We start from the raw sequence: 13,508 nt of genomic DNA, 5'->3' as shown, positions 1-13,508 counted from the left end.
GTTTTAACAATTCTGCAGTGTATTATGTATTTTCAAAAATGTTTTAAGTGTGTGACTCATTAAAGATATTGTTCTGTGATCCGAGCAGGTTGTTGCACTTGGTTTTTTGGGAATTGCTACAAAGGTCGATTGCAGCCATTCTCTGGGGATTGTGGCAGTCTGATATATTAGATTAAAGAGTTCAACCATTACATCAATACCATCTTCATCAATAAGTTTTAATAATTCGATGGGCACATCATCTGGTCCAGTAGCTTTACCCTCTTTCGTGTTTTTAATGGCATAGATGACTTCTTCTCTTAATATTGTTGGTCCGGTATCCTGTGTGATTTCTAATGACAGTTCTCCTCTTTCATCATTAAATAGTTGTTGGATGTAATTGGTGCAGTGACACAATCTCTCCTTTACGTCAGTAATAATATCCCCTTTATCATTTTTAAGGGTATTAGTTCTTGTACTTTTTCTAGAACCTGTCATTTCTTTCATTTTTTTGTTTAAATTAAAGCTGTCATACTTTTTATCCAGGTCTTCTATTTCTTTGCATCTGTCGGAGAGCCACCTCTCTTTTGCCTCTCAAATTTTCTTTCTGATGTTTCTCTGAATTCTTTGTATTTATTCGGGTCTTTTGTTTTATGTTTTCTTCGTTCTTCCATAAGTTCAAGAATTTCTACTCTCATCCAAGGTTTTGTTGTTTCTCCAAGTGGTTTGAGGGTTTCTTTTCTAACTGACACTAAGGCATGTTGAATTTTCCCCCATTTTTGGTCAACAGTCAGAGTTTCCGCACTATCTTCTTTGACTTTCCTTAAGATCTCGTTTATTTTAACTTTCGTTTCCGCATATGTGTTGTCTTGTTTGAGCCGCCTTGTATCCATGATTTTATTGGAGCTAGGGCTCTTTACCTTCTTTAGTTTCACTCTCATAGACAAAACAACAGGGTTGTGATTGGAGGATATGTCCGCTCGTGGATAAGTTTTAGATGATAATATAGAATTTCTATATCTTCTGTTAACAATAATATAATCTATTTGATTTCTGACTATTTTGTTGTTATTGTCCGCTGGTGACTTCCATGTATATAGTCTACGTTTAGGAAGTTTGAACAAGGTATTTGCAATTATGAGTTCCTCATTGATACAGAAATCACCAAGCCTATCGCCACGTTCATTTCTTTCCCCGAGTCCATATCGCCCCACACAATTCTCCACTTCTCCTTGACCGACTTTAGCGTTCAAATCGCCCATTATAATATTTATGTCATGTCTTTTAGTTAGCTTTAAGACATTGCCAATCTGTTCATAGAAGGCCTCTATGGTGTCTTCATCCTTGTCTGCAGTTGGTGCATCAAAATCCTCAGACATACATATTTATAAAGCTGTGCAAGAAAACAGATTATGGCATAGATGCTAAAATTTTGACCTTTACCGCCTTTATAATGAGCCTAGTATTTTGCTAGGTTCATCAAAATAAACAGGCTGCCGTGGCTAGGCAACTTAGAGAGAATGAACGAGATTGAATCGTTGAAACACATTTATAACCAAAGACTTGATGGAGTGAGAAGAGGCAGGCTTAGAGCACGACTTAAGTACCAGGTCGAAGACGACTTACGACTTAGGAGTACGAAATTGGAAAAGCCAATGATGATAATGAAAAAGCATAACTTTATTTTTACTCCTCGTATATGAGCTAGTTAGGATAGTGTTTGTCACTATTGTTTTTTTGTATTCCAATAATTCCTTTTTTTATATAAAAAACACAAATTTATTTATTTATTTATTTATTGACGGGCTAAACCCTTTTTCAGTTTTTGTACAATATGTATAAAATACAGTAAGATATATAAGCTAGCTACAACAGTTTTTTAACATGTTTTTTAAATGATGCAGTTGAAGTATTAAATAATTCTAAATCTGTTTGATAATTGTTCGCCGTACGTAACATCCTAGAAATAACTTCATTAAGTCCATAATTAGTAGAATGGAAGTCTACAAAAAACAGGTCAGAATTACGGGTTCTTCGCATAGGTATATTAAATGAGATTAAACCCAAAATTTCAGGGCAATTAATAAAGCCATTTAGAAGCTTATCTAAAAAATATAATTCGAATTCAGCTCTTCTTGTCTCTAATTTGTTCATTCTTGTCTCTAAGTTGATTAAGAATATAACTGTAATTATAATATCCACGTCTTAAACCCATTTTATAACCACATATCCTTAAAAATCTGTTTTGAACATTTTCTAATTGAGTTTTTTGGGTCTTATAAAAAGGACACCATATAATACAGCAGTATTATATAATTGATCGCACTAGCGAACAGTATAATATTTTAAACGTAAAAACTGAAAAGTCCTTTGAATTTCTCTGGATAAATCCTAATATTTTAAGGGCACGTGAAGTTATGTCATTAATATGATCATTAAAGTTCAGTTTTCTATCCAGTGTTATACCCAAATCCCGTACCTGATGTATCTCTTGCAGAACAGTACCATTAAGTGTGTAATTATTATTAAAAAAAGCCTGCGTTTTACTAAACGTGATTTTAAAATATTTTTTAGATTTAAGTTTAAAACATTTACTTCACACCAACGCAACGTGAAAAATTATTTAAGGACAACTGCAAACATTCACAATCAGAGAGGGAAGCAATAGATCTAAAGATTTTTATGTCATCAGCGAATAAGAGAAATTGGTCGGAGTTCATTACTGTTTGTAAATCGTTAACAAATATATTAAAAAGCAGTGGACCCAAATGAGAACCTTGTGGAACACCTGATGTTATATGAATTGGTTTTGACAAAAAATACCATATTTAACCATTTGAGAACGATAAGACAAATAATGTTTAATCCAATTTGAGATGTTATCGCTAATGCCATAGACACAAAGTTTGCAATCAAGATCTCATGATTGACTCTATCGAAAGCTTTTGAAAAATCAGCATAGATTGAATCGACCTGAGAGCCAGACTAAAACGAGTTAATGATAAAATTTGTATGATACACGAGATTTGTAACTGTGGATTTACCTTGGCTAAGACCATGTTGTTCACCAATTATTATGTTTTTACAATCAAAACTTAACATTATATTTACAAAAAAATCTAATAGTTTTGACTGTATACAAACTGCACGGTAATTTTTAGCTTTATCTTTCTGACCAGACTTGAAAATTGGTTTTAAAAAACTAGATTTCCAGAAATCGGGAAATATCTCTGATGTTAGTGATAGGTTAAATAAATGGTGTATTGGTTCTGCCAAAGTGTATACACATTTTTTTATAAAAATACAATGGAACTTCGTCAGGTCCCTTCAACTATCTCCTTGATGTCAACAACATAATTGCTTACATTCGCAGATTTCTCAAAGGACACCGCACACATATTATGGAAAATATAATGTCACTCAAATTCAATAAAATGTATATGAATAGATTCGTTTTAAATTAACGGTCAATTCTTATCATTGCGCCAACTCTTAATTATGATTAATTACGGCGCAAATTGCAATTAAAGTTTATCGAAATCACATATTTATGGAGTCCATAAATGTGTCAGTTACAATCACTATTGCTCTGGGTGCTATTCAAAACAGCTTAAACCCCGCTGGGCCTAAGCGGATTAGTGAAACTAATCCGCTGATTTATGGAGTACCGATAATTAGGGCATTTTAAAATATTTGTTCTCTCTCTAACTTATGTACGTACCCATATGATTTCAGATTTATTTATATCAATTTCTTCTCTTATTATTGAAAATACAGAGTTGGCGCAATGATAAGAATTGACCGTTAATTTGAAACGAATATATTCATATAAATTTTATTGAATTTGAGTGACATTATATTTTCCATAAGATGTGTGCGGTGTCCTTTAAAAATAAGAATTTGATTAACTACAACATCATTGTAGACAGACAGTTGAAAAAAAAGTTCGCAAAAATATCAACGATTTCTTGACTATTTTCCCCAGTATAATCAACATACTTAATAACTGATGGTAACAAATATGTGAGTTTCTTTTACTATTTTTAAATTTCCAGAATAAAAAAGAACATAACACTAATAAAATTTCCGGGCCAGTCCGGCCATGTCGAATTGGACATCACGAAATTCCCCTAGTTCCCAATAGTTAATTCTAGCAGTCCATCGAATGAGTAAGCCGCTACGAATCCCGCGTAACAGCAATATTGATTTGGTCGTTTTCTTGCGAGCAACTCCGTGGACTTTTGGACACGTTCTCCGGAGTGTGTCTACTGCACAACTCAACTGCCGTTCGCAGCTCACGTTTCACAAGTTTCACGTTAGTCGAGTTCATAGTTCGTCGTAGTTCGGGTGCCTTTAATTCGAGTTTTTGTGGATATCTTCACATTTTCCAGAAACAGGACAAAATGGCAAACAACAGGGCAGCAAAGAGCGGATTCGCTGCAGAAGCTCAACGAAAGGTTAGTCATTTTTCCTTAAAAATCCTTTAAAACAGTGCATAATCCGTTGGTATTAACAGGTGGTTAAACATGACCAACCGGCATTTTTTGCATTCTATTAGCAAGGTAAATACCAACGAGACTGATAATATATAAATATCGGTATTTTGCGAACAATATGTACTTCATACTAATCACTTTATCGATATCAGTGCATTGTACATAATGTTCATATGGTTAATGACATGTGTTCAACCTGTCGCAATTAATTTTTTCTTCCCATAGCAACCTCTTGATTATAATTTTGCAACCTTTTTCTTGTTGTAATGTGATATCGACTACATTTGTTGAAAGTTTCTGGTGGTGTAATTGTATTATACGTAATTTTAGTGTTTATGAAGAAGTAATCTTAACCCTTCCTCCAAGGAGTTGTTACCCTTGACCTACATTCCTCCCCTCGTCTTTCTGTATCCAGTTTCCCTAAAAGGTGTCAGTGGGACTGATTTATGTGTTTGAAATTAGTTTAATATCGTTTAAAAAAACTAGGAAAAAAACTAAAAAATTCTTTCTAAAAACTTAATTCGCAAATTGCAAATGAAAGGTACAGTATTCTTCTATTAGAAAAAAATTTAACTTGCTATCTGCTTTATTTTCAGTCCTGCAACATTTTGAAAAAATTAATTTTTTTTGCGAAAACTGGATTGAAAAATTTATTTTGCAAAATCTATTGAAACGATCTTAATGAAATTTACAGTATTGTTTTATTATATCATAAAGTTTTTCGGGGTAAAATATGTCATCAGTGTAGTATAAATGGTTGAAAAACGTAAACTGTGAATACTTGTTTTTTTATGGTTTTTTCGCAATTATTGCTATTTTGCAAAAAGGGTGACAATTTTTAAAATTTTTAACCAATCCTATATTGTACGAAATTTAATTACTCACCTTTAATGTTAGTGCAACTTTTCTCGGAACTTTTATAGTTATAATTAAAAAACAAAGAAAAAAATCGAATTTTTCCTTTATTTTTTGACATTTTGATTATTTAAACAATGTTCAGGACCCTTCTGAGTGGGAGGATAACTCAATTATTATTATATGAGTTAATTCCAAGCAATTTTTGCAAAAAAATATGAATCACCTCTCAACGTCCATCTCAAAACAGATGCGTCCTGGACTATATTACATTCATAAAAATATGAATATTAGCTTAAAATAGTAAGTTGGTAAATTGTATTTATTTAAACAATTAACCAGAAAAATTATACGTGACGTGTTGCACAGAAATTTTCTTGGGTTTGAATATTCGGATGATTTTACGTGTTTCAGACTAAGATTTTTTACTGTTCTATTCCTTTTTTTCAGGAGAATATAGTGGCTTCTTTTCACAATTGATTTTATTGTATTTTTGTACATTTTGCCGCCATTGAATGCTAGAGGAATTTCTTCAAATCAATAATGAACTATCTCCTTGATTTGATCAGTCCAGCACGGTGATGTCGGTGATGATCTTCGTTTTACTAATGTTTCCGATTTTTCCTTAACACTTATAGACCAGGAAGTTACGATTTTTCCAAGACAATCTTTGCTACAAGTATCTATCATCTATCTACTGATTTTAGATAAATTTGATGATATTATGTAATATTCGAGCAATATGTCATAAACAAAATATGCAAAAGACTAAACATCTTTTTTATTTATAAACAATCTAAGATCTTTGGCGTCGGCGTCGTGTCGCAAACGAAGGGACGAATTCATTTTATTGGTCGTCGCGTAGTCCTTGGCCAGACAAGCGTTTTGACTGCTAGCTACATTTTCGTTAAAAAATTAACTAAACCCATTTCGCCGAAATCATTTTGTTTTCAAATTTTAAAATTTTACTTATACGTAATTATCAGTAATCTTGTTCTTAATAAAGAAATATTCATGAAATTATTTATTCATGAAATAAGACCAGTAAACCCGACGAGGCATTGGTTGACTTCTATATCATCTACAATTGGTGGAGGAGTTAGTCAACCAATGGGATTACTGCTCTTACGGTGCCGTAAACTATCGCCCGTGTGGCCTTAGCCTTACGATGATGTAATTCACACTCTATTGTTATATTTCGTTAGTGTCAAACGTCAGATTTTTATCATGTCGTGCCTTCATATTTTGATAGATGTTAGTTCGAGGTTCATTGTTAATAACGTAATATTTTATAGTTATCCTTTTTGGGAGATACATAGTTACATACTTCATTGTTAGTGCATACTTCCTCTTCGATGTAATAAATCATGTATAGCCTGCATTTAGAAAGGCATTAGTTTGTTTTTCAGCCTCTGCAAACATCGTTAATGACAGCTATAAAAATAAAGAAGTTATGAGTAATAAAGCATTTTACAATTGAAAGACAATAGGTCATAGAATGTAGTTTTAAATTGCGTAACGTATACCGACTTCTACAACATTGACTCAATTTCAATATTATCTAAATAAAAATAAAAGGCTAAGTTTTTAATCTAATAGCACATAAAACAACATCAAAAAAGGTTACTCTACATCCTACCAGTTTGAAAACAAGGGGAAACCTTCTCTGGTTACACCTCCGAGGCTTCTACAATTTGCAAGCCATAACGGATGCTAAGACTAAGGAAGATGAGGGAATTTTACAATTTATAATTCACGTCCCATCTGCTCGGCGCAGAAATAATTTTATATTTCAAAAATAAAATTATCAATAATATCAACAAGGAAATTCAATTGCTGTAGCTGGCTGTTATCAATAATATCAACAAGGAAATTCAATTGCTGTAGCTGGCTGTATACCATAAATCACAAAAATACTAAAATCCTTAAAAGGTATATTTTATTAAAATACCTAAAAAGGGCTACATGCTACATCACAGAACGTTTTCGGAATAATAATTCCATCATCATTGAGGTTGAAGAACATGCTTGATGCTTGAGCCCCCAAGATATGTGGTGAAAACTCTTTAGATCTCTTATAGATATAAAATCTACATTATTGTATTAAAATTAAAATAATGTTTAAAATGCGCCTGGATTTAATATCAGGTACCACAGGACTCCTCCACGTGGGTTGCTTTGCCCAGAGGATGGATCCTCACATCACGTACATTAACTAGCAACTAGAATTCATCATATTCATTGGCTCTATGACCCCTGGTGGGTTTTGGCCTGTTCCTGAAGTAGTACAAACTAGAAATTACTCCTAAAAAATCCATGAAGAACTGATGATAAACTTCTGCACGAATAACGAACTTAGAATAAACAACACATTTTTTGACCACAAAGACCAACATAAATATACATTCAATAACACCCTTGGACAAAGATCTATTATGATAGATTATGTTGTAACCAACAGAGATATACTTACATCCATCAAAAATAATCGACGTAAGATGCCTCAACTCAGCAGATGTAGGTAGCTACCATAGCCTAGTATTATGTAAAATAAGAATCAGTATGAAATACTTCACACCCAAGAGGGCAGCACCAATACAAACAAAAATCAAAGTCAAGGGACTAAATACGGAATCCACGGAACACTGTAACATTCAACGTGTCTTGGTTCGTGTATTTCTAGTGCATCTTGAAATAAACTGAAGTATAGGCATCACACTCTCTAGCTACGGAAGGCTCGAAACAGAAGTGGTAGATCAAGTGAATAGAGCAAACAGAGCCGCAGGTTGCCTGAATGACACAATATGGAGAAATAAAAATATCGGAAAAGAAATGAAAGGCAGAATTTACACAACAGTCATCAGACCAATAATGACATACGCGGCAGAAACACGACCCGACACAGAGAGGATAAAAAGATTGCTCGAAACAGCGGAGATGAAAACCCTTCGAAAAATTGATGACTCTATGGGATAGAACTAGAAGTGCAGATATACGACGGAGATGCAAGGTGGATAACATTAATAACTGGGTAAGAGACAAAAGAAATAAGCCGAATGACAACAAATAGAGTAGCCAGGACAGCGAGAGACGGTTCCCCAATAGGAAGACGATCAGTGGGAAGCCTACAAAAACGATGGAACGACAACTTACTAGAGGCAAGTTGAAAAAACAGACAGTCATGTCTATACAAAATGAAGAAGAATATCCATAAAATTGAAGATAGTTATTTGATTGAACACACTCTAATTATCCAACAAGATATTATAGACAAGTCGAAAACGGCGGGTTCGTTGGAAAAAATATTCCCATGAGATTTTTTTGCATAATCACATTTGTAATACACCCCAGAATAAAGTTCAAGAAATCACCCACGAGAAAAGTGGTCCAAATTTTTTTTAACAATTTTTTTTTAATCAAATTGCCAAAATTATTATTTTTGGTCTGCACAAATTTTTTTTAGACCATTCTGGACAAAAAAGGTCTGTTGTAATTTTTCTCTTAAGTTGATGGTTTTCGAGTTATAAGCAATTTAAAATTTGAAAAACGCAAAAATGGCCATTAAGACTTAATAACTCGGTTAAAAATTATTATTATGAAAGTCAGAAAGTGACTAAATCAAAGTTTAAAGCCCCCCCCCCCCCCTACATGATCCTGAAGAAATTTGTCATTAATTTATTACTAAGCTGTTATCTTTAATTATTAACAATAAGCCGTAAGAGCGTATTGACGCGGCTGTAAATGTGAGTGCGAGTAAGATGCCCCATTGGACTGCCGGAATGACGGCATCTCTCGCACTCACCATAGACGGCCGCCTCTAATACGTGCTGGCGCTCATTATTATTACTTAAAAATAACAGCTTAGTAATAAAATTATGACAAAATTTCTTCAGGATCTTGTAGGGGGGGGGGGAGGGGGGGCTTTAAACTTTGATTTAGTCTCTTTCTGACTTTCATAATAATAACTTTTAACCAATTTATTAAGCCTTAAAAATCGCCATTTTTCGTTTTTTTTTTCAATTTTAAATTGTTTATAACTCGAAAACGATCAACTTGAGAGAAAAATTACAAGAGACCTTTTTTGTCCAGAATGGTCCAAAAAACCTAACAAAAATTTGTACGGGCCAAAAATATTAATTTTTGCAATTTGATTAAAAAAATTGTTTGAACCCTATTCTGGGATGCCTCACGAATATGATTATGCAAAAAAATCTCATGGGAATATTTTTTCTAACGAACCCGCCGTTTTCGCCTAGTCTATTACCAAGCAGAGTGGCTCTATAATAGCTCCTAAATTTACACCTGTAGAATAAATATGATTTTGAAGCAAAAAAAGACACTGGAATAATTGAAGTGAATAGAAAAGTAAAGAGAAATTTGAAAGTGTGAGAGTACGTCGGCTGATTTTTACTAAAATTAAAATAATTGAAATCCAGAACAGTCAGCCGTGACTCCAAATGTAAGGAAATGACTTCGGAATATTGAAGAAACACAATAGAATCAGAAAAGACAGTTGTTAAAATTGCTGCCATGATGAAGAAACGATGCTATTGGACAAAACGATATTGAATTGGACTACTGAAGATTAGAGAAAAGTGTTGATCTCGTTTTGTTAGAATGACAGCTCATATTGATCAAATATCCGTTGGAAGAAAATGTTCCGAGGAAGGTATGATAATAGTGATTCCTCTCAAATATAGATAGAATTGCTAGAGTAAGGCGGGTTGACATTACTAGTGAATAACGAACGTGGCTCACGCTTACGTATTTTGCCCGTGCTATTGTTAGATACTTTATTATCTATGTATTTTCAAACTCGAGCAGTACATTTGTATTTATGCAATGCCTAGATACAAATGTACTGCTCGAGTTTGAAAATAGATAATAAAATATCTAACAATAGCACGGGCAAAATACGTAAGCGTGAGCCACGTTCGTTTTTCACTAGTAATGTCAACCCGCCTTTATAGATTGAAAACTGAATTAAGAGTTGATCACGATGGTCAAGCAGTTTTTTTATAAGATTCAGTATCCGGTTATCTGTCCAAGTTCATGGTAACTAGTTCAAGGACAAAAGCATATCTGAATGCTGAACATGAATGTGAATGACAATGAAACTCCTGGATCCTTATCGGATTTCAAATCTGTGATTTTGTAAAAGCTAGACTTCGCAATATAAATTACACAACAAAAGTTGAACTTGAACTTCTTGATTATACAGTGTAGCAAAGTCAAATGGAACAAATTCATTATTAATATAATTTATAATTAAATCCGGCCACTTTAAGGAAAAATCCCGAAACAGGTAGATTTTTATTTTTAAATTGGCATATATATCATACTAGTGACGTCATTCATTTTGGCGTGATGACGAAATCGATGTTTTGAATGAGAATAGGGGTCGTCAGCTATCTCATTTGAAAGGTTATTTAATTCTCTATTCAGTAATAGAAACATTAACATAAGTATCCAGGGTGTCCAAAAAATGTTTTTAATTAAATTAATTTTGACACAAAAAGAAGAACGTGGGTAATTTATTTAATTCAATATGCATTTTACTGGTCTCAGAAATCGAAAAAAAGAATGTTTATTTGACAAATAAATACTGAAATCCATAAGAAAAAAATTTCCTGTAACTGGCTGTATACCATTAATTACAAAAATAGAAGAAAAAGATCTTCTGTGTAAAAGGTACATTAGTTTTAAAACCCCAATAAAGGGCTACATTAAAATACAGAACGTTTTCGCTCTACAGAGAGCATCATCAGTGTTCTAAGCAAGCTCTACATGCTAAGCCACCAAAAATACACGGGTTAAAACCCTTAAAATGCCGACCAAAGGTCTTACATTGGCATATTATTTATTAAACTCTAATATACCTTTTACACAGAAGATCCTTTTCTTCAATTTTTGAAATAAATACTGCTTTTCGCATAAATTAAACATTCAAACTGCCAAGAGGAAGGTGGGTGGCAGTGGCGACGCGTGAACTTTTCCTAAAGTGTTACCAAACCCAGATGTAAAAAATTTTGTTTAAAAGAACCTCGCAAAATTTAAATTCTTGTTTATTTTATCTGGAAAAATGTTAATAACAGAATCGTAGAAAGAGGGTTCTGTCGTAACATTAAAGAAAATATTGATACAATTCTTGTACATTTTTTTTTTAATATAATCTAGATCATTATAAAGAACTGTCAATTCTGTTTTTTAACTTTGGTGTGCCAAATTTTTGTCCATATAGCTGTACAAATTGATGAAAATTTTTATTTGAAAATTTTTTGCTTTAAATTAGAAAATCTATTTTTAAGTTGGATAATCAGTGTCAATAATTTAAAAAAGGTCAACGACACGCATCCATGTTTAACTGCACGCACACTGTAATACGCAAGTAACCATTGTAACCATTCCAAAAAGTGGTAACAAGACTACTAATATCCACAGCGCGCTTACGCCTTCGCCTTTCAAAATTTTCAGACACGATCCGTCTCCGACTGTCCTACCGATAGCCGATGGACCTTCATTTGTATCCACATTTAAAAGTGGTAACATTAACCTGCAACCGAATCGCATAAATTTGCCAATATTTTCGTGCGTCTAGTTGGCTTTTTAGTGAATTACTATTAACACTCATATTTCTATTGAAAAAAAAAAAAATAAAATGGAATTATCTCACAGTAGTCATAAAATATTTATTTGCAAGATTTTTAACTGTTACCAATGGTAACAGTGGTTACATGGACGCTTTGCCAGTGGTGGGTTGTAGCCTGATCATTGAAATTAAGCGAAAAGCAATGTTTATTTCTCAAATAATATTTTTTTTTTGTTTTCTGATAGTAAAATGTATTTTGAATTAAATAAATTACATACATTCTTCTTTGTGTAAATTAATTGATATCAAAAGAAATGTTTTAAACGCCCTGTCTAAATAATTATGTCAATGTTGCTATTACTGAATAGAGAATTGAATAACCTTTCAAATGAGCTAGCAGACGACCCCTATTCTGCCGTTGTCAATTGAAATGCGGTATCTGCAAAAAAATTGAAAATCGAGTTTTTTGCTATATGTATGTGGTTTTCTGTGCAATGCTTCTTTATTTATGCTTTTGCAATGTCTGAAAGCCGTATCATTTTATTTACTACCAAAACAAACAAATTGGAATATGCCGTATGTCCATATAGAGTTCCGAGAAAAAACTTGAGAGTCGATTTGTCGGTTTTAAGTTGGCTGCACATACCGCGTTTTATTTGAGGACGGCAGTATTCTCATTTAAAAAAGTCGTCGAATACGTCATCACCTCTAGATAGATGACGTCTTTATTTTATTCCATTTGGCTCTGCCACACTGTATGCCTAAATGCGTTCCAGTGTTATAAAAGTCAAAGGTGGACAGTTTCATATTAATTGTCTAAATAATTGTATTCTTTTTTCTTCGTACATATATGACAAATAAAAAAGTAATGTTGTTTCTGCTTTTTAGGCACTAAAATATGCCTTTTCAACTTGAGTTTAATATATTCTTGATGGCTGAATCAATCCCTACCATTTATTACAACAACACTGCCCTTGCCCTACATACCATTATTTACTAAAGTCCTTCTATCTTCTCGGTGGAATATTCTTATAGGCGTGATTATGATCGCTGCACAATTCAATACCTTATAAGTCAACTGGTTTTTTTGTTACACTGTCTGTTACCACTACCTTTTTGATCATATTACACTGAAATTTCGATTTAATTTAATTTTGCGAACTATCTACTCAGTAATCTCAGTTGTTTTATCACTTTATCAGTGTGGTTTCCCATCAGAGTGTTAAATTCGTTGAGTTGATATACATTTTTTGTCATTTCTGTTAGTAACTGCAGTGAGTATACTCGTGTTTTGAACTAATTCAAGATGGTCCTGGAAACTAGAGCTGCCAAAAGTGGGCTTGCCGCAGAAACTCAAAAGAGGGTATTTATTCTTTTTTTTTTAAATTATTTTTATCGATAACATCTTAGTCTTATAATTTTTTATGACTGTTGCTATAAACATGTAGAAAATAAATCACTTCTGATCTGAAAACTAAAACTGTTATATCCTCGCATAATCCAACTTGTTTGTATTTTTAAATTTTTTTCATCATTACGTCAAGGTAATTAAAAACCTCATTTACGAAGTTTTACGGAATTCCTTACAT

General features: G+C 33.0%; 1 protein-coding gene across 2 annotated transcripts in view; it reads left to right on the top strand.

Moving 5' to 3' along the window:
* Positions 1-4,124: 4,124 nt before the first annotated feature.
* LOC114336952 (myophilin) overlaps positions 4,125-13,508 on the top strand; it is a 97,369-nt gene continuing 87,985 nt past the window's right edge. The window contains exon 1 of one of the 2 annotated variants that reach the window (XM_050659279.1): positions 4,125-4,436. In XM_050659279.1, coding sequence (XP_050515236.1) covers positions 4,383-4,436 — 54 coding nt within the window. In that variant the 5' untranslated portion in view covers positions 4,125-4,382. Of the gene's footprint in view, positions 4,437-13,095; positions 13,283-13,508 lie in introns of those variants that run through there. The other variant, XM_050659278.1, reaches the window with a different exon arrangement.

This window comes from Diabrotica virgifera, chromosome 8 (assembly GCF_917563875.1).
Source record: "Diabrotica virgifera virgifera chromosome 8, PGI_DIABVI_V3a".
NCBI classification, from domain to species: Eukaryota; Metazoa; Arthropoda; class Insecta; order Coleoptera; family Chrysomelidae; genus Diabrotica; species Diabrotica virgifera.
Note: the sequence above shows the minus strand (reverse complement) of the source record. Positions and strands in the feature narration are given on the sequence as shown.